Source organism: Lagenorhynchus albirostris, chromosome 4 (genome assembly GCF_949774975.1).
Source record: "Lagenorhynchus albirostris chromosome 4, mLagAlb1.1, whole genome shotgun sequence".
Lineage (NCBI taxonomy): Eukaryota > Metazoa > Chordata > Mammalia > Artiodactyla > Delphinidae > Lagenorhynchus > Lagenorhynchus albirostris.
The window spans coordinates 40,502,752-40,523,311 of NC_083098.1; the positions used below are offsets into that span (position 1 = coordinate 40,502,752).

The following is a 20,560-nucleotide window of genomic DNA, read 5'->3' on the forward strand; positions in this document are numbered from 1 at the left end:
AGGAGGCAGAAGGTAGAGGTGGGCATCCCTGGAGAGACTAGGCCCAGGGTTTGGTGGAAGAGACGGAAACTCCAGGAATTAATAAGAGATCATAACAGTTGTTGGGCCATGGGATACAGGGAGCCTCCAATTATTGTTTCTCACAACTATGTTTCAGATGCTCTGCTAGACACTTTATATGTTTTATCTCTGATCTTTGCATACCTTTGAATAAAGTAATATAACTGTGCTTTCACAAAAAAAGAATCCAAGGCAAAAAGGTAGGTTACGTAGGCTGCTTGCACACGCTGGTGCATACTACTGCGGTCTTGCCTGGATCACTGTAATGGTCTCCCAGTTGGTCTCTTTGCATTCACTCTGTCTGCCCTGCCTTCCCACATCCCCTCCAAGTAATTCTTCAATAGACTGATCTTCACAAAATATAAAATCCGAATGTATCACCCCCTTCTGCTTAAAATTTGTCACTGGTTGTTTCCCGTTGCTGTTAGGATTGAGCCCAAATTCCTTATCATGGTCTACTGTGGTAGATTTGGCCTCTGCCTGTCTTTTCATCCTCATCTCTCACCAGCCTTCGTATACTCTGTACTCCAGACATACTGGCCTTCTATTACATTTCTCAAACATTCTATACTTGCTCCTACTGCAGTGTTCTGTAAGCCTGGGACTCGCCCTTCTTACCTCCCCGTCTCCAGTTTCACCCTCACCCACTCCCACTTAACGGTCAGACTTTCACTTCACCACCACTTCCTCAGGGAAGCCTTTCTTTGCCACTGAGTCCAGTCAGTCTATTGTATGCTTTGTAGAAACACATTCTTTCCTTTAATAGCACCTATCAGTTTGTAGTCGTATTCTTGTTAGTGCCATTATTTGGTTAATAACTTTACCCCAGTGGAATGTAAGCCCTGTGACAGCAGGATCCACATGTATTGTCATTTATCACTGAATCCCAGTGACTAGCACAGTGCCTGGCATGTGGTTGGCACTTGGTAAACACTTGAATTAATGAATGGGTTGACTTTGGAGTTGGTCATGGCTAAACTTGCAGGTTGGGGCAACAGTGAAGAACCCAGCTTTGAGAAGCCAGAAGCAGAGTCTCTACCAGTGGGTTTAAACCACTATGTCTATAAGTTTTCAGAGGGCTAGAAAGGTAACCTGTTGGTCGCCAGAAGGATCAAGTAAAGGATTTTGTTTGTTTGTTTACTCCCACGGTTAACTGTAATCGGCCAACCAAAAAACAATATAGAAACTAAGTATGCTGATAATCTACAAACTGAGTATCTTAAAAGTACAATTTGGCCTGAATGAATACTATATTAAGAATGATTTTTATTAAAAGGAGAAACAATAGGAAATGTCTGTGCTCCATTTTATTTTCTGTTATCGCTTATAATGGTTTAATATGAAATTACTAGTTAAGTTTTCCAGTTGAAATATCGTCAGAGTTGTGAGAGAGAAAAATATGCTTATTGATTGACTATATTTTAGTATAACTTGTTGATTTCATTGAAATTGGCTAATATAAATTATTCTAATTCAGAGACAGCTCTACATCTGAATACCAAGTGGTGAGTTAAGTATTACTTATGATTGCCATTATAAGTTTTAAATAGTGAGTAAGTGGGGAGAAAAAAAGGCAGCAAAAGAACAGGAAAAGGAGATGGGAATGAGAGAGACAAAAAGCAGTAAAAAACTGCTGTCTATTTTTAGGTAATATGTCAGGGAAAGTATTGCCTGATCCTGTTTTAGTGGAGGCTTTCAGTTGTGTTTTCCATGTTTGTTTGTTTTTTTAATACAATTTTTAAAGCTAAAGAATGTTTTCACATGTGGCTGGAAAGGGGTGGAGGAAGGATTTCTGAAGGAGGCTAAGTGGGAATTAGTGATAATTGAGGAGTAAACAGAGAGCACAGCTTTGGAGGTATTGTGAAAAATTATTCAAAAACCTAAGGGGTTTTTGAATGAGAAATGTGTAGATGTTTTCATTAAAAGTATGAATATGGGGCTTCCCTGGTGGCGCAGTGGTTGAGAGTCCACCTGCCGATGCAGGGGACACGGGTTTGTGCCCCGGTCTGGGAAGATCCCACTTGCCGCGGAGCGGCTGGGCCCGTGAGCCATGGCCGCTGCGCCTGCGCGTCCGGAGCCTGTGCTCCGCAACGGGAGAGGCCACAGCAGTGAGAGGCCCGCGTACCGCAAATTAAAAAAAAAAAAAAAAAAAGTAGGAATATGATAACTATCTTTTCCCTTAAATTGCTTTCTTCTTTTGATTTTAAAATGTTGTTATAAAATTACCTTTATGCAACTATGTAGATTTTATAATAGTTTTTTATTTAAATAGCTTTGCGGTATGGAAATGAGTCATCATCTTGATTAATTATTCATTCAAAATGTTACCTTGAATTAGGGAAGATGCTCTAATGATGTCCTGAATTGTTTCAGATTGCAACAAATCTCGGTGACATATATCACTTTATGAGTGGTACATTTTTTGGTGTTCAGCAGAAGATTTTGTTGAAAGAAAGAAGTCTCTGGGAAATAACTGTCGAATCACTTAGATACTTGACAGAAAAAGGACTCTTACAAAACGATACTATTTTGACAGAAAAAGTACTTCTACAAAAAGACACTATTCATGGGTCGGAAGAAGAGTTCCAATATAGTTTTCACATTACAAAGTTGGGACGAGCTTCTTTTAAGGGTAAGAGTTTACCTAAATCTCATTACTAATCTGAGAAAATGCATTGGAAAAAATAGAAATTATTATGTAATGTTAAGTTGGATTTGTAATTTCATATTAATAATATTAATCTTATCTTACAAACTGTTGGACTACTTCAACTTTAAAAAGTTGAAAAGTGTTTTGAAACAAGTAATTTAGAGTACTGTAGAGGTATATGGAGAAAAGGGTGGTCATCCCTCCTTCATGCTCCCCTCCCTCAGCAGTCATAAAATCATAATATCTTACCAAGAATAACAATTTGGTATATATTTTTGCAGACATTATCTGTAAATTTCATAACAATTTGATACATATATCCTTCCAAACATTTTTATGTGTACGTGTATATGTGTATATATATATATACATATACATATATATGTATATATACACACACACACACACAGAGCTTGCTTTTCTCACTTATAAAATATCATGAGCATCTTCACATGTTAATCCCTTTAAATCTACCTCATTTTTCTTTTACTATAATAGTCATCCATAGTATGGATACCATAATTTATTTCACCACTCCCCTATTGATGGACATTTACTGTGTTCCTGATTTTTCTCCATTATAAACAAGGCTGCTTGGGCATCTCTGCTCATGTATTTTTGGAATTTTGTGGAAATGTTTCTCTGGGTTAGATTCCCAAGATTAGAGGGGTTGGGTCAGAAGGTATGTACTTATTAAATGCTGATGGATACTATCGAAATGACCTCCAAAATAGTTGTGTTAAGTTACATAGTAAGAGATTTTAAAGACTTTTGTAGTTAACTCCTAAACTAGACTTACTTTAAAGTCACCTCTTTCCCCCTTTGGTGATTATGAAAGATGAACTATTTGTGTCTTTCTTTTAGGAGCTATAGATTTGGCTTATTGTGACAGTCTCTACAGAGACTTGAAGAAAGGTCTTGAAGGACTTGTGCTTGAAAGCCTTCTTCATCTAATTTACCTAACAACTCCCTATGATATGGCTTCTCAGTGTCACCCTGATTGGATGATATACTTCAGGCAGGTGAGACAATAAGAGTCTGCAATACAGGCTACAATAATGGATCAGGATTTGATTTTTGTCAAGTGATTATTCACATTTTTTCTTTATTAAAATATATTTGAAATTGGGCCCTTTGTTTTTGAGTTTTTAAAGTAGTAATATGGCAATAACATTTTTTGTTTGTTTCACTTAAATATTTTCTGTTAAATATAAACATGTTCATTATCAAAAAAATAAAGAAAGGTGCAGAAAAGAAAAAAAGGTCATCCCTGGTCCCATTTCCCCAAAGGTAGTTTACTCGTATGATTTGGTGACCACTACATTTTATAATGCCTGGAATATAAAGAAAACCATGAAAACCATCCCTGATGATTGATAGTTTAATTACATGAAAGCTCTATTACAGTCACACGTGATGTCACATCATGTCACACCAAACCCGGTGATGTTAATACCTGAGAAGGAATATCATCTTTATCAACAGTAGCAAGGTGGAACTGGCCATACTTGTTACAAAACCAAGTGGTAGAGTACAGTCTATTATGATTTTACTGTGAACAGGCTAGATGCATGAACACATATTAGGCAGAAGCAATATGCAGCTTTTAATTGCAGGAAATTAACTGTCTTTTTAATGTCGTTTTTTAAAATTGTTACTCTAAGTTTTTCTAAGTGGTATTATACAATGCAGTTACTTTCAAAAGCTTTCCCTCTTCTCTCTTCCCACAGACATCTCCCATATTAAACATGAGCCCATAGTCCATGGAAATCATAGTCCATGGTCACAGTATTTGGGGCCATGTCTTTAAGTCATTCTACTAAAGTTTGTTATATTGGGTTGGCCCAAAAGTTCGTTCGGGTTTTTCTGTAACGGCTTACGGGAAAACCCGAACGAACTTTTTGGCCAACCCAAATATTTTAATACTGTATCTTTTAAGCTTGCAATATTTGTAAACAAAATATGTGGGTTTTTTCGTATCTTTTATAATAATGAAAGTGTGATATGACTAAATACTGGATTTGATTAATGGCGGACTTTTTAAAGTTACAATTTAATTTTTCAATATATTTATGCTCTTTTTCTCTGTAGTTCAGCCAGCTCAGCCCAGCAGAACAAAATGTGGCTGTTCTGGTTGGAGTCTCTGAGAACTTTATTGGGAAGAAAGCATCAGGTCAAGCTATCAGGAAGGTACCATAGTCTTTTTTTCCTTCCTAAATAACTTAAGTTCATAAAACAAAATTAATGCTGTTGTATCATCTCCTTTGTTGACTTGATCCTTTTGGTTCACTTTTTTTCTCTTTAATATAATTCCCATTTTACTATTTAAAACATCTGAGGACCAGAAATTTAGGTATTTTTTTTAAACAGTATTTATTTCTGGGTGGTGTGATGGCCCTTTTTTTGTGTACCTTTGTATTTCTAAAATAGTCATGCACATGTAAGTATCATAGGAAAAGGTAAACCTTATTTTATCTATTTTTCTTAGGCTACTTATTATGGCTTAAATTATATAAATTGTAAAATATTTGTAAAATGTTTTCACAGTATTATGGAATCCTGAAATAAGTGCAGTTAAAGGGAGAAAAAAATCTTCTAGAAACCTTTTATTAAGCATTCTACTTGGTATCAGGGATTCTAAGATAGGACGAGTTTGGGATTTTTGTTTTTGTTGTTGCTGTTGTCCCAAAGAACTCCCAATGTACTTGAAGTACATAAAGCATTTTAGAAGGTTGAAGTGGAAAAGCCAATACTCTTGTGTGATATCTTATATTTTTGTGTTTTAAAGTTTAGTCAACAAACATGAAGCAAGTGTTGAATGTACACACTAACCTTAAGAGAAGTGGAAATAATTCTGTGGCAAACATGCATTCAGAATCCTTAAGTTCATATAATCTTCCACCTCATAATACACTTTTTTTCATTTTTCATTTTCTTTGGTAATCTAATCTTCCTTGAAACGTAATTATCTTACCTACCATTTCCCCTATATCTTTAAAATTTATATAGATTTTACTGATTTCATTTTGAAAAATGGAAGGTGGTGTTTACTTATATTTGAATTGAATTGTGCAGCTGTCCCCTGTATTGATGTATCATAAAATTATAAATATATATCACTTCAGTATTCATGTTGTCAATATTTAAATTGGGTCTTTTACCTCAGAAATGGCTATGTTGTTTAGGCCTTCAAAATGTTGACTAAAGATATTTCTTAAAACAAGCCTTTTGTATCAAACTCTAAAATATAAAATAAAAACAAAATCATATTAGTTTGCAACTCATTACCAAATAATAAACATTTATAAAACCTTATTAGAATAATGTATCTTTTAAAACTTGAATCAAAATTTATTTTTGTTACACTTTATGAAATATAGTCAATAAATGTTTGTTCAATTGATAATTAAATATTTAAAATAGTATGGGCATGGATTTGTCTTAATTACAAATGGGTTAGTTACTAGTTCAGTGCTTTAGAAGTATCTTTTTAAAAAACTTCTGCAGAACATGATGTTTACTTAGAATCTAATTGATGTCTTCACATTGAAAAAGACCTTTAAACATTTTTTGTAAAAATCTTGAAATTGGCATGATGTGGCTTATCTTGCCATGTAATATAATCACATCGTTTTTCTTGGCTTAGAAAATACATTCTAAGCAAAATCTACATTGACTCAATTTATAGTTAATAATGAAGATGCACTAAAATTGGGAAATTAAAAGGTAAACTTTTCCTACTTGTTTTTCAGCTATCATGCTTTTCAGCTTAATGCTTTTTAAAAGGGTGATCCAGTACAACATGCAGAATCTGTAATTCTTATATCCTTCAATGTGCCACCCTAAGTTCTCATCTTAAACATTCTTTTACTGTAGTAAAGGATATAATTTTATATTTTAAACCTACTTTTTCTCTTTAGAATTCATCTTTTTTTTCCTCTGATTTTAAGCATGAGTTACTCAGTTTCTGAGTTAGCTTAATATTAGCTATGAAATGCTTTACCCAAAAAATAATCACTAGGCAGCACAGGCAAAAGCACATAACAGAATAGAAATAGTCAACTACAGGAAGCATTTTTCTTTCAGTGTTTTAACTTTGGAAACATTAATTATTTACCATGACCATGTGGAAATCATAGAATCTAGTGTTTACTTTTTAGACTTATTAACATATTTATCTAAACAAATGCGTTTGTCTAATTTATAATCACAGTCACACATATATATACCACCTATAAATACTACAGTGAATGTAAAGGTTTCCCCAATTCCTTTCCTTCCTGTATTCTTCCCTAAGGCTACCATAACAAATTAGCACAAATCAGGTGTCTTAAAACAACAGAAATGTATTCTGGCACAGTTCAGGAGGCCAGAGATCTGAAATCAAGATGCTGGCAGGGCTGTTCCTTCTGGAGGCTCTGAGGAAGAAACCATCTTGCCTCTCTCCTAGCTTTTGGTGGTTGCAGGCAATCCTTGTAGATGTATCCCTCCAAAGTCTGCCTCCATTTTCACATTGCCTACTCTGTGTCATTCTGTGTCGTCTCTCTTGTAAGGGATGACAGTCATTGAATAATGGGCCCTTAAGGGCCCCCTGTATATCCAGGATGATTTCATCTCAAGATCCTTAACTAATTACATCTGCAGAGATCCTATTTCCAAACAAGGTCACATTCAAAGGTACCAGGGGTTAAGACTTGAGCATATCTTTTTTGGGGAACAATTCAACTCACTACACTCCCTATAGAAGGAACTTTAAATTGGGAACAATTTGGCATATCTCTTTTTTTACACTCAGAAAAACGGTAATTTGAACTCATCTAAAGTACGTTTGTTAGAACTTAGATTTATTTCTGTGGAACCATTCTATCCTTGCTCTCCTGTGGTACAACTTCATGCTCTTTACCTTTTGTCCATTTTGAATGTAATGTACATTTTTTAGCAGGTCCAGTACATAAACTTATTTGTGTCTTTCTAGAAGGTGGACAAGAATATTGTCAACAGACTATACCTGTCTTTCGTTCTTTATACCTTGCTCAAAGAGACCAACATTTGGAGTGTGTCTGAAAAATTCAATATGCCTCGAGGATATATACAAAACCTTCTCTCTGGAGCTGCCGCATTTTCCTCTTGTGTGTTACACTTCTGTGAGGTAATTCCATTAAATAGATGATATATGCTGTGTACATCTTCTGTTTTAACCGTTACTGAACTCAAAAGCCAGTTAGTCAATATGTTCTCTTGTTTCTTCTGTTATTACAAAGCACTCAAAATTTGTTTAAAATATATCTTTGTTTTTATCCACTTACAAAAATACTATATACATGCATGTAATAAAGGTATTACAGAATGACAGAATCAACTAAAACATAATGAACAAGTAGGAAGTCCTTAGTTATCCCTACTTTTAGAGCTATCATTAATAGTTTCAAGTATTTGGAATCAACTCTTTTTTTTTCTACTCCTTCTTTTTGTTGTTGTTGTTTTTTCTTTTCTTTCTTTCTTTATTTTTGGTTGCATTGGGTCTTAGTTGCACCATGAGGGATCTTTCATTTCAGTACGTGGGCTCTTTGTTGTGGCACACAGGCTTCTCTCTAGTTGTGGCATGAGGGCTCAGTAGTTGCGGCATGAGGGCTTAGTTGCCCTGTGGCATGTGAGATCTTAGTTCTTCAATCAGGGATCAAACCCGCGTTGCCTGCATTGAAAGGTGGATTCCCAACCACTGGACCACCAGGGAAGTCCCTGGAATCAACCCTTAAAATAACTTTTCTCCATTGATGTAGATTCTGTGTGAGTGTCTTTCTCCTGAGTGGTAACTATGTAAAGTGTTTGATTGGCATGTTACCAATATCCAGCAGATACCTGACTACTCAGTACCATGTTCTTTTGATTACCACAGTAATTTCCCATTTTTGCTTCCAGTGTCAAGCAGCTACGTCAGTTTCTACATCAAATGTGTGTTTTATAAAATAAAGAAGAAAACTTAATTTTGGCCATATGCATTTGAGATCGATTTATTTAAGACTTTACTAAAAGAAGCTTTCAGAATTTCCTTAAATAACACAACAAAGCTTACCAGAGTTTTCTACCCAGTTTTTTTTTTTTTAAATTAATTAATTAATTTATTTATTTTGCGGTACGCGGGCCTCTCACTGTCGTGGCCTCTCCCGTTGCGGAGCTCCGGATGCGCAGGCTCAGCGGCCATGGCCCACGGGCCCAGCCGCTCCGCGGCATGTGGGGTCTTCCCGGACCGGGGCACGAACCCGTGTCCCCTGCATCGGCAGGCGGACTCCCAACCACTGCGCCACCAGGGAAGCCCCTCTACCCAGTTTTTGATGAGTTTATAAGATAAGCCATTTTTGTTGCATTGAAATTTATTGTTTTGGGGTGGCATAGTAATATTTGTTTCTGTACTTTTTTTTTCTGTACTTATTTTTTTTTAATTTTTTCCACAATGAATTCTACTTTTAAACTTAAAATCTACTTCATTTGCCCTATCTTAAGCCTCCATATTCTGTGTATGTATAGGGCAATTAGTTCTATCATATATGCTAATGTAGTAAATAATCCAAAACTACTTGGCTTTGGATTGAATGATAATTATTTTAGCAAATTTACCTTTTAAATACCTTTTATTTATGCTGATTTTTAAATTTTAGCGTGTATTCCCTAATTACATGGTAGCTAATCAGTACACAAACATTATGGATAATAAGGAGAAGCTGGCCTTTAAAATGTATTTTCTTAAGTTTACTGTGTTTGTTCTTCATATTTAAAAAGGTGTTCCATGATAATTCTATCCCTTTGTTTTACTTAGAACTATAAGGATGTGAGCCTTACAGAATTGTTCAAGTGAAAGAATCTATAGGTTGAACTTCAAAAGCAACTATAATTTGATGGTTGATCCTAGGGTCAGTCTACCCGACAACTCTCATGAATGTATTTTCAATATTTTAAAGCATTTTTTTCTTTATAAAAAGTTATGTAGGACTTCCCTGGTGGCTCAGTGGTTGAGAATCTGCCTACCAATGCAGGGGACATGGGTTCAATCCCTGGTCTGGGAAGATCCCACATGCCATGGAGCAACTAAGCCTGTGTACCACAACTACTGAGCCTGTGCTCTAGAGCCCACAAGCCACAACTCCTGAGCCTGCATGCTGCAAATACTGAAGCCCGTGCGCCTAGAGCCTGTGCTCTGCAACAGTAGAAGCCACCACACTGAGAAGCCCATGCACTGTAGTGAAGAGTAGCCCCTGCTCGCTGCAACTAGAGAAAACCCACGTGTAGCAACAAAGACCCAACATAGCCAAAAATAAATAAATTAAATAAATAAATAAAAACAAAAAAAGTTATGTAAGTGGAATAAAATAGTACACCGATCATATTAGTTAAGATACTTTTAACTGCAAGTAACAGAAAAATTCCATAGAAATTTAAACAATAAGGAAAAATGAATATCTTATGTAGCAGGAAAGCCAGAGCTAAGGCAGTTTAGGATTGATTGATTCAGTAGTTCTATTCAAGGTTTTCTTTTCTTCTTTTTTTGCTGCCATACTAGTGCATTGACTACTTTCCTACTAGTAGGAAAGTAGTAGGTCACAAAGTAGCTAGCTAATGTTGTTCCATGCATCACAAATGCTCACAGTGATACCCAAAGGTTAGAAAGGAAACTTAAAAAAAAAAAAAAGAAAAAACCAAACTACTATTACAGAAAATTTCAACCCTATATTTAAAAAGACAAGGTAATGTAATGAATACCCATTTACCCACCCAGCTTTAAGAATTACCAACTCATGGTTTCTAATACTATTTTAAATATTGCTGCACTGAGCATCATCTTGTATTTGAATCCTTCCATATTCAGTATTTTGTCTTCAGGATAAATTTCCAGAGGTAGGAATTGTTTTCAATCATTTGGGAAAGAAAAACTATGCAATCACTTGCTGATGTTCTGATAAAAATGAATAGAACTCTTCTTATTGACTTCTTTTTCTTTTTTAATTGGGGTATAGTTGTTTATTTTTCAATTTTCAATCTTTTTCCTCATCCTAAAACCATTCCATCAAATTCCTCAGTCTCTGCCATGTTTCCTTGTAACAATTTTGCTTGGAGTCATTGTTCATCTCTGGCTTAACCCAACTTCCAGAATTTACAGAAGGGAGCGTCCTCTCTGAGCCCTCTACCATGCAAACTAGATTTTGAAATAACTTACCAGATTTAAATTCTGCATATTTCTTTGTGTTCTGCAGGAACTTGAGGAGTTCTGGGTTTATAGAGCCCTTTTGGTAGAACTTACCAAGAAGTTGACTTACTGTGTAAAGGCAGAGCTAATCCCTCTCATGGAAGTGACTGGAGTTTTAGAGGTTAGTAGCCTCCCAGTTTCCCACCTGAGATGATTTCAACTAACAGAAAAATCAGGTTTTACTGTCATGTCACAGGGTAAGTGACAATAGCCTTATTGTTCATTTATCATGGGAATCTTTTTTTTTTAATTAATTGCTGCCATGGTCTCCCAGAAATCCCTGTTAATCTGGAAAAAGTTCTGATGAAAAATCACATTCATGGGAAAAAATAACAGTAGGGATGGGGTGACTCTTCCCAAGTATATGTGTCATTCTTAACATCCCTTCCTTCCTCTACTCCAGTGAAGAATCACCTTCTGTCAGTTTAAACAGTGCTTGTTGAAGGTGGTGGTGACTTGGTGGCAGTGAGGGTCATTTACGTTTTCTAAGGGAGTGAGGAGAAAGTATCCTCAGCTGGTTTCTTAGCTTTCTATTTTTCACCAACCCTTGATTTCAGTTTATCCTCTGTTATTCAGTTCTTAAATCAGAGGAGTTCTGTTTGGGAATGCAGACACACACCCCTACCTCAGGTCCCCTGAGTAGATGGTAAGAACATTTTAGGGGTACTGGACTAAAACATTTGATTGGGGATGCCCCTAGCCTAAGTGCCCTAATGGGTTTCTTATTTCTGATTGCAGCACACATCAGTTCACTTAAGCTACACAGAAAACTAGCTATCTTGCAGTCAGATTGGAACCACCCAAATGCGTCTTTTAAAATTCCTCGGGATTCTGATGTGTTATCTCTTCATATTTATTATCTTAGTTTATTCCTGTCTCTGCAAGTGAATTTTTTCCCTTCAGTAAGACACTTAATTACTTTTTCCTAATCCCAAATTCTGATCCTAATGATTTTTGTAATACTTTTCAGGGTCGAGCAAGACAGTTATACAATGCAGGTTATAAAAGTCTAATGCACTTAGCTAATGCAAATCCTGAAGTGCTGATAAAAACAATTGATCATTTATCAAGACGCCAGGCCAAGCAAATTGTTTCATCAGCCAAGGTAAGCAAACTATTTTCTAATCTTTATGATATATATATATTTTTTAAAGTAATTAATTAATTTTTGGCTGTGTTGGGTCTTTGTTGCTGTGCACAGGCTTTCTCTAGTTGCGGCGAGTGGGAGCTACTCTTCTTTGCGGTGCGCGGGCTTCTCATTGCGGTGGCTTCTCTTGTTGTGGAGCATGGGGTCTAGGCGCTGGGCTTCAGTAGTTGTGGCTCGCGGGCTCTAGAGCGCAGGCTCAGTAGTTGTGGCGCACAGGCTTAGTTGCCCCACAGCATGTGGGATCTTCACGGACCAGGGCTCAAACCCGCGTCGCCTGCATTGGCAGGCGGATTCTTAACGACTGTGCCATCAGGGAAGCCCAATCTTTATGATATTTTGTAGTGTAATCTCCTTATACTTTAGATATAAAAGCAAAAACGTTTAACTATATATGCAAAAGTTTATACTCACAATATTTGGATAAAAATAATACACGTGTTATGATACAAGGTTTGCTAAAAGGAGGAAAAGGATCTCCTAAAAAATAAAGACGCTTTCAAGAGTTCATTGAAGTACGAGGAACTCTGGAACTCGCTGAACTCTGCCTCCCGCTACTCTTGACACAGAAGTCCTTTCCTCAGCATCCCCAACACCTTCACTGACAAGGAGCCTACAACCTCAAAAATTAAGTAGTTCTATTTTTGGACCCCTAGTGTTACAAAGAGCATCCCAATATAATGAGGCTGTGTTAAAATGTCTACCATGGCATCATAGAGTACTACCCTGTGGAACTAGACTGTTGCTTTGTTCATTTGGTAGCTTTTCACATACTTGAAAATGGCTCTTCTTGCCTCCAAGGGCTTCCCCTTTTCTGTTTCTTTCACCTGTAGTAAATAACCTAGTTTTAGGCTATTCACTATACTGGTTACCCTTTGCTAGATGCAATCCAGTTTGTCATTACCCTCCTGCTCCATGTGGGTAAATCCATTACACAACAGTTTGGGATTATTTCCTTCTTGATCTCAACTATAATTCTGTCCTTGTGGTCTGAAATCTCATAGTTTTTTGTTTTTGTTTTTTTAACTTCATCGTTATACTATTGTCATATATAGATCAGAAATGGCTGAAAAGTAAATTTCCATCTTACTTTGTGAATAGTGCTCACATTGTTTGTATTGCTTTGATTGATCTTTACAACAATCCTCTGAGGTGGGCAGAGTTGGTGTTACATTCAATTTACAAATGAAGACACTAAAACTTGTTCCATTAGATTAGGAGTTCTTTGGGTTGATAGGGATGAAGTTATAGTTATTTCCATTTCTGTAGCACCTAGCACAGTATTCAGCCTATAGTAGATATTTAGCAAATATTTGAATAAATAAATAAATAAAATTGGGGCTTCCCTGGTGGCGCAGTCATTAAGAATCTGCCTGCCAATGGGAGGGACACGGGTTTGAGCCCTGGTCCGGGAAGATCCCGCATGCCGCAGAGCATCTAAGCCTGTGCGCCACAACTACTGAGCCTACACTCTAGAGCCCACGAGCCACAGCTACTGAGCCCGCAAGCCACAGCTACTGAAGCCCGCATACCTAGTGCCCATGCTTGGCAACAAGAGAAACCACCGCAATGAGAAGGCTTCGCACCACATCAAAGAGTAGCGCCCGCTCTCAGCAACTAGAGAAAGCCCGTGCATAGCAACGAAGACCCAGCGCAACCAAAAATAAATAAATAAATAAATAAATAAAATCTATTAATAAATAAATAAGATTTAAAGAAATTGATTTACCCAAGGAAACACAGCTAGTCAGTAAGTAGTAGAGCAGGACTATAGAGTTACACTATATGTTATTAAGGATACAAATGGAGCTGCGGTAACGATGGCCAAAATAAGTGACTTTAAATGTTAAAGGTTTATTAGTGTTCACAGCTGATATGAGGAATCAGTTGTGTGTCCAAGGACCCATACTGCCCCTGTCTCATTGCTCAGCCAGTCTTAATATATAGCTTCCATCTTATGGACTGAGGTACAGGCTCTCCTTCCCACCATCCCTTCTGCTTTTCCAGTAAGCTTGAAAGAGTAAAATGGATATTCCTTGCAGGATTTTGAGTAGAAGAGTGGGTTAGAGGTTGCAAATAGGGGATGGAAGTAAGGAAAACAGTTAGGATTATACTGAGGTTAAACAGGTTTTTGCAGGAATGCCACAAAAAAGTTGTGTGTCCTTAGTACATCAGATCAGGAGCCACAGGATGTCACTTTATCACATTACTGATAATGACTTTGATCATTTGGTTAAGGAGGTGTCATCTGGCAAGCTTTTCCACTGTAAAATTATTATTTTTCCCTTTTTATTAGTATTTTTGGAGTGGATACTTTGAGACTATGTAGATATCCTATTCTTCATTAAACTTTCACACACTTGTTTTAGCATTCATTGATGATTTTTGCCTCAGTTATTTCTATGATGTTTGTCAAGTGGTGATTTTCTAGCTCCATTGTTCCCTCTATATATTTTTTATTGGCATTTTACTATGAGGAAAAGCTATTCCTTCCTCATTTATCTTTTAATTCATTTATTTATATCAGAGTGAATGATGGGTTCATACTTATTTTGATACTCAAATGGTCTCAGAGTTGGCCAGGAAGAGCCCCTGCAGACTGGCTCCTGTGTCTTTTTGGCGTGTCCCCATCATTATTGGTGTACTTTCTTACTTTCTGGTTGTATCTGTCAGGGTCTAATCATTAGGAACAGAAACCACACAGTAATTTGAACAGGAAAGCTTAATATAAAGAATTAGTCAGCAATGAAGACTCAACATAGCCAAAAATAAAAATAAAATAAATTAAAAAAAAAAGAATTAGTAACAGAGGTTACTAGTTGGCCTCTGAGGGGTAAACAGAACACTTCAAGTCATTTGATGTTGGTGGTGTTCTCTGTATTCTAGTAATGTTGACATGTGAGTTTTGTATGGTTTACTTATTGTCCTTTGTGATCTGTAGAGTGCTTACAGGATGTGTTGGCAGATTCATTTTGCAGGGTCACCATTACCTCAGTTACTGGAAAGCTTACCTAATTACATTTTTTTTTCCTTGACTTCATTGCTTTATTTTTTTTTATATTTGAAATTTCCTTTTTTTAATTAATTTTTATTGGAGTATAGTTGATTTACAATGTATTCATTTCTGCTGTACAGCAAAGTGTCAGTTATACATATACATCCTAATTACATTTTAGACTCCTTTATATAGTGCTAAATAATGCTATGCTTTATATCAAATTGGTAGAGAGTGGTTTTCTTCCTCTGTGTGATTTTGCTGACCTTTTTATCATAAAAATGTTATAAGAGAAATAGTGCAAATATTTCACACCAATATACTCAAAACTCAGATGCAACAAATACAAATATTTTATTTCTGGCTTTTTTAAAGAAAGGGGAGAAATCGTTATTCAGCAAATATTCATTGACATCCACTATGCGCTGGGTTTAGAAATACTTTCTTTGCTCATTATGCTTCTTTTGAAATTAGCCATATTAATTTTCGGAGCTTGAATAAAACTTTTCTTTGAAACACTGATAAGCTTTTAAAAGATAGCATACTAAACTTTGAGGAATAGTAAAATCCATATATAAAGGATAACATTTTCAAGAACTAATTAAATTTTTGCAAAATTGTCTTAAATTTTATAGATTAAAAGTTAATTTTTAAGTGGCTGAGTCTTCAATAAAACAAATCTTTGAGAGTATTAAAGCTCCCTTATTTTTGGTATACCAAATGCAGTGATCAGCTAAAATGGCTTTAACTAAATGTCTTAGCTTCATTAATTGTAATCACTTGTTCTTAAGGGGCCATTTTTCAATCTCATTATTAGTTTTAATGTCTAGTTTGGTGGTATGTAAGGATTCAGGTGTCAAACAGATGGTGGTAAAATGTTAGCAGTTCTCTAGAAATCGGTGTTTTTGCCTCATGTCTTGATTTTTTATTGTAGTTGCTGTTGCATGAGAAAGCAGAGGCTTTGCAAGAAGAAGTAGAAGAGTTATTGAGACTGCCTTCTGATTTCCCTGCTATTGTGGCCTCTTCTGTTGAAAAGGCATGAAACTGTCACATGAACATTTTTAAGTGTGAATTATTTATTGTACATATGTTTTATTAAAGATTCCCTGTAATTTATGAGTGAAAAAATATATTTTAATTATATATTAAGAACTGTGGATGATGTTTGAATATTCCTGTCACCCATAATTGCATACATAATTATGCATTATTTCTTTGCTCAAAAATCTGGGGTTTACCACAAAATGAAATCCAACTTTCTCAACATATCCCCAGCCTACCCTTGTAGCCAGATCTTTCATTATCCTCTTACCCATTTCTTTCATCAAACTGGACTATTTAAAATCCCAGAATTTTCCCTGGGATTTCCAAACTCTCTCTTTCCTAACTGCTTTATGCTATTCCCCATGCATGGGAAATTATCTTTAAAATGTACTAAATACTTCAAGTTTCAACTAAGAATGCTAGAATACTATCTCCTCTAAGAAATTGTCCAAGTTCAACCTCCTCCCCACCCCATACATCATGGGTTCTTACCCTCCTATAAGTATTGTGAGTCCCTCATTTATGCCCATGTCTTTTTTATTTTTATTTTCTTTTAATCCCCATTTTTTTTATTCAAACGGAAAGTCACAAAAATTATAATCATCCTCATCAGTTCACTCAGTCCCATGTAATTAATTTTTTTTCATCTTGATATTTTGTTAGCACTTTTATGAATTCATCAGCTTTCCATTAGAGTTCTGAAAATGCTTATTCATTCAGCTCAGCAGTATAGTCAGTTACCAGAAACCTGTACTTGTTAGAGTCTTTTCCATGAATTCCTTGAACATGAAACCCTTTTATAGGAATATATTTGCAAAAGCATCAGAGTACACCCAGAACTGTCTGCAAATGACAAAAGACTTAAAAATGACCACGGTTAAAGATTTGATGAAAGTTCATGATAATGCAATTGACAAGGAAATTTAGTTATTTCTGAGATGTACATTTTAAAGTAATAACTAGAATTATGACTTATTATACCAGAACATATAAGATTTTTAGAAATTTCATGTACTGTCTGAAACATTTATATTAACATATTTCCATACAAATAACCCAAAAAAGTTTAATATTAGTTGTTTTTTTGTTTGTTTGTTTATAGTGCAGGTTCTTATTAGTCATCAGTTTTATACACATCAGTGTATACATGTCAATCCCAATCGCCCAATTCAGCACACCACCATCCCCACCCCACCGCGGTTTTCCCCCCTTGGCGTCCATACGTTTGTTCTCTACATCTGTGTATCAACTTCTGCCCTGCAAATCAGTTCATCTGTACCATTTTTTAGGTTCCACATACATGCGTTAATATACGATATTTTTCTCTTTCTGACTTACTTCACTAGGTATGACAGTCTCTAGATCCATCCACATCTCAACAAATGACTCAATTTCATTCCTTTTTATGGCTGAGTAATACTCCATTGTATATATGTACCACAACTTCTTTATCCATTCATCTGTCGATGGGCATTTAGGTTGCTTCCATGACCTGGCTATTGTAAATAGTGCTGCAGTGAATATTGGGGTGCATGTGTCTTTTTGAATTATGGTTTTCCCTGGGTATATGCCCAGTAGTGGGATTGCTGGATCATATGGTAATTCTATTTTTAGATTTTTAAGGAACTCCATACTGTTCTCCATAGTGGCTGTATCCATTTACATTCCCACCAACAGTACCAGAGGGTTCCCTTTTCTCCGCACCCTCTCCAGCATTTGTTGTTTGTAGATTTTCTGATGATGCCCATTCTAACTGGTGTGAGGTGATACCTTATTGTAGTTTTAATTTGCATTTCTCTAATAATTAGTGACGTTGAGCAGCTTTTCATGTGCTTCTTGGCCATCTGTATATCTTCTTTGGAGAAATGTCTATTTAGGCCTTCTGCCCATTTTTGGATTGGGTTGTTTGTATCTTTAATATTGAGCTGCATGAGCTGTTTATATATTTTGAAGATTAATTCTTTGTCCGTTGATTCATTTGCAAATATTTTCTCCCATTCTGAGGGTTGTCTTTTTGTCTTGTTTATGGTTTCCTTTGCTGTGCAAAAGCTTTGAAGTTTCATTAGGTCCCATTTGTTTATTTTTGTTTTTATTTCCATTACTCTAGGAGGTGGATCAAAAAAGATCTTGCTGTGATATATGTCAAAGAGTGTTCTTCCTATGTTTTCCTCTAAGAGTTTTATGGTGTCTGGTCTTACATTTAGGTCTCGAATCCATTCTGAGTTTATTTTTGTGTATGGTGACAGGGAGTGTTCTAATTTCATTCTTTTACATGTAGCTGTACAGTTTTCCCAGCACCACTTATTGAAGAGACTGTCTTTTCTCCATTGTATATCTTTGCCTCCTTTGTCATAGATTAGTTGACCATAGGTGCGTGGGTTTATCTCTGGGCTTTCTATCTTGTTCCATTGATCTATGTTTCTGTTTTTGTGCCAGTACCATATTGTCTTGATTATTGTACCTTTGTACTATAGTCTGAAGTCAGGGAGTCTGATTCCTCCAGCTCCATTTTTTTTCCCTCAAGACTGCTTTGGCTAATCGGGGTCTTTTGTGTCTCCATACAGATTTTAAGATTTTTTGTTCTAGTTCCGTAAAAAATGCCATTGATAATTTGATAGGGATTGCATTGAATCTGTAGATTGCTTTGGGTAGTATAGTCATTTTCACAGTATTGATTCTTCCAATCCAAGAATATGGTATATCTCTCCATCTGTTGGTATCATCTTTAATTTCTTTCATCAGTATCTTATAGTTTTCTGCATATAGGTCTTTTGTCTCCCTAGGTAGATTTATTCCTAGGTATTTTATTCCTTGTGTTGTAATGGTAAATGGGAGTGTTTCCATAATTTCTCTTTCATATTTTTCATCATTAATGTATAGGAATGCAAGAGATTTCTGTGCATTAATTTTGTATCCTGCAACTTTACCAGATTCATTGATTAGCTCTAGTAGTTTTCTGGTGGCATTTTTAGGATTCTCTGTGTACAGTATCATGTCATCTGCAAACAGTGACAGTTTTACTTCTTCTTTTCCAATTTGTATTTCTTTTTCTTCTCTGATTGCCATGGCTAGGACTTCCAAAACTATGTTGAATAATAGTGGTGAGAGTGGACAGCCTTGTCTCGTTCCTGATCTTAGAGGAAATGCTTTCAGTTTTTCAGCATTGAGAATGATGTTTGCTGTGGGTTTGTCATATATGGCCTTTGTTTTGTTGAGGTAGGTTCCCTCTCTGCCAACTTTCTGGAGAGTTTTTATCATAAATGGGTGTTTAATTTTGTCAAAAGCTTTTTCTGCATCTATTGAGATCATCATATGGTTTTTATTCTTCAGTTTGTTAATATGGTGTATCACATTGATTGATTTGCATATATTGAAGAATTCTTGCATCCCTGGGATAAATCCCACTTGATCATGGTGTATGATCCTTTTAATGTGTTATTGGATTCTGTTTGCTAGTATTTTGTAGAGGATTTTTGCATTTATATTCATCAGTGATATTGGTCTGTAATTTTCTTTTTTTTGTAGTATCTTTGTCTGCTTTTGGTATCAGGGTGATGGTGGCCTCATAGAATGAGTTTGGGAGTGTTCCTTCCTCTACAATTTTTTGGAAGAGTTTGAGAAGGATGGCTGTTAGCTCTTCTCTAAATGTTTGATGGAATTCACCTGTGAAGTCATCTGGTCCTGGACTCTTGTTTCTTGGAAGATTTTTAATCATAGTTTCAATTTCATGACTTGTGATTGGTCTGTTCATATTTTCTATTTCTTCCTGGTTCAGTCTTAGAAGGTTATACCTTTCTAAGAATGTGTCCGTTTCTTCCAGGTTGTCCATTTTATTGGCATAGAGCTGCTTGTAGTAGTCTCTTAGGATGCTTTGTATTTCTGTGTATTTCTGTGTATTTCTTTGTATTTCTATTTTGTATTCTGTGTCTGTTGTAACTTCTTTTTCATTTCTAATTTTATTGATTTGAGTCCTCTCTTTTTCTTGATGAGTCTGGCTAATGGTTTATCAATTTTGTTTATCTTCTCAAAGAACCAGCTTTTAGTTTTATTGCTCTTTGCTATTGTTTTCTTTGTTTCTATTTCATTTATTTCTGCTCTGATCTTGATGATTTCTTTCCTTCTGCTAACTTTGGGTTTTGTTTGTTCTTCTTTCTTTAGTTCCTTTAGGTGTAAGGTTAGGTGGTTTATTTGACATTCTTCTTGTTTCTTGAGGTAGGCTTGTATAGCTATAAACTTCCTTCTTAGAACTGCTTTTGCTGCATCCCATAGGTTTTGTGTTGTCATGTTTTCATTTTCATTTGTCTCTAGGTATTTTCTGATTTCCTCTTTGATTTCTTCAGTGATCTCTTGGTTATTTAGTAACATATGGTTTAGCCGCCATATGTTTGTGTTTTTTATGTTTTTTTCCCCTGTAATTCATTTCTAATC

The 20,560-nt window shown here is 35.8% G+C and overlaps 1 protein-coding gene across 2 annotated transcripts in view; it reads left to right on the plus strand.

The window, feature by feature from the left end:
* HELQ (helicase, POLQ like) overlaps positions 1 to 16,205 on the plus strand; it is a 55,346-nt gene extending 39,141 nt beyond the window's left edge. For both annotated transcript variants that reach the window (XM_060147898.1, XM_060147899.1), the window contains 7 exons: positions 2,434 to 2,692; positions 3,575 to 3,732; positions 4,802 to 4,900; positions 7,686 to 7,859; positions 10,957 to 11,070; positions 11,920 to 12,054; positions 16,023 to 16,205. In XM_060147898.1, the coding sequence (XP_060003881.1) occupies positions 2,434 to 2,692; positions 3,575 to 3,732; positions 4,802 to 4,900; positions 7,686 to 7,859; positions 10,957 to 11,070; positions 11,920 to 12,054; positions 16,023 to 16,130 (1,047 nt within the window). In that variant the 3' untranslated portion in view covers positions 16,131 to 16,205. The remainder of the gene's footprint in view (positions 1 to 2,433; positions 2,693 to 3,574; positions 3,733 to 4,801; positions 4,901 to 7,685; positions 7,860 to 10,956; positions 11,071 to 11,919; positions 12,055 to 16,022) is intronic.
* Positions 16,206 to 20,560: the final 4,355 nt, after the last annotated feature.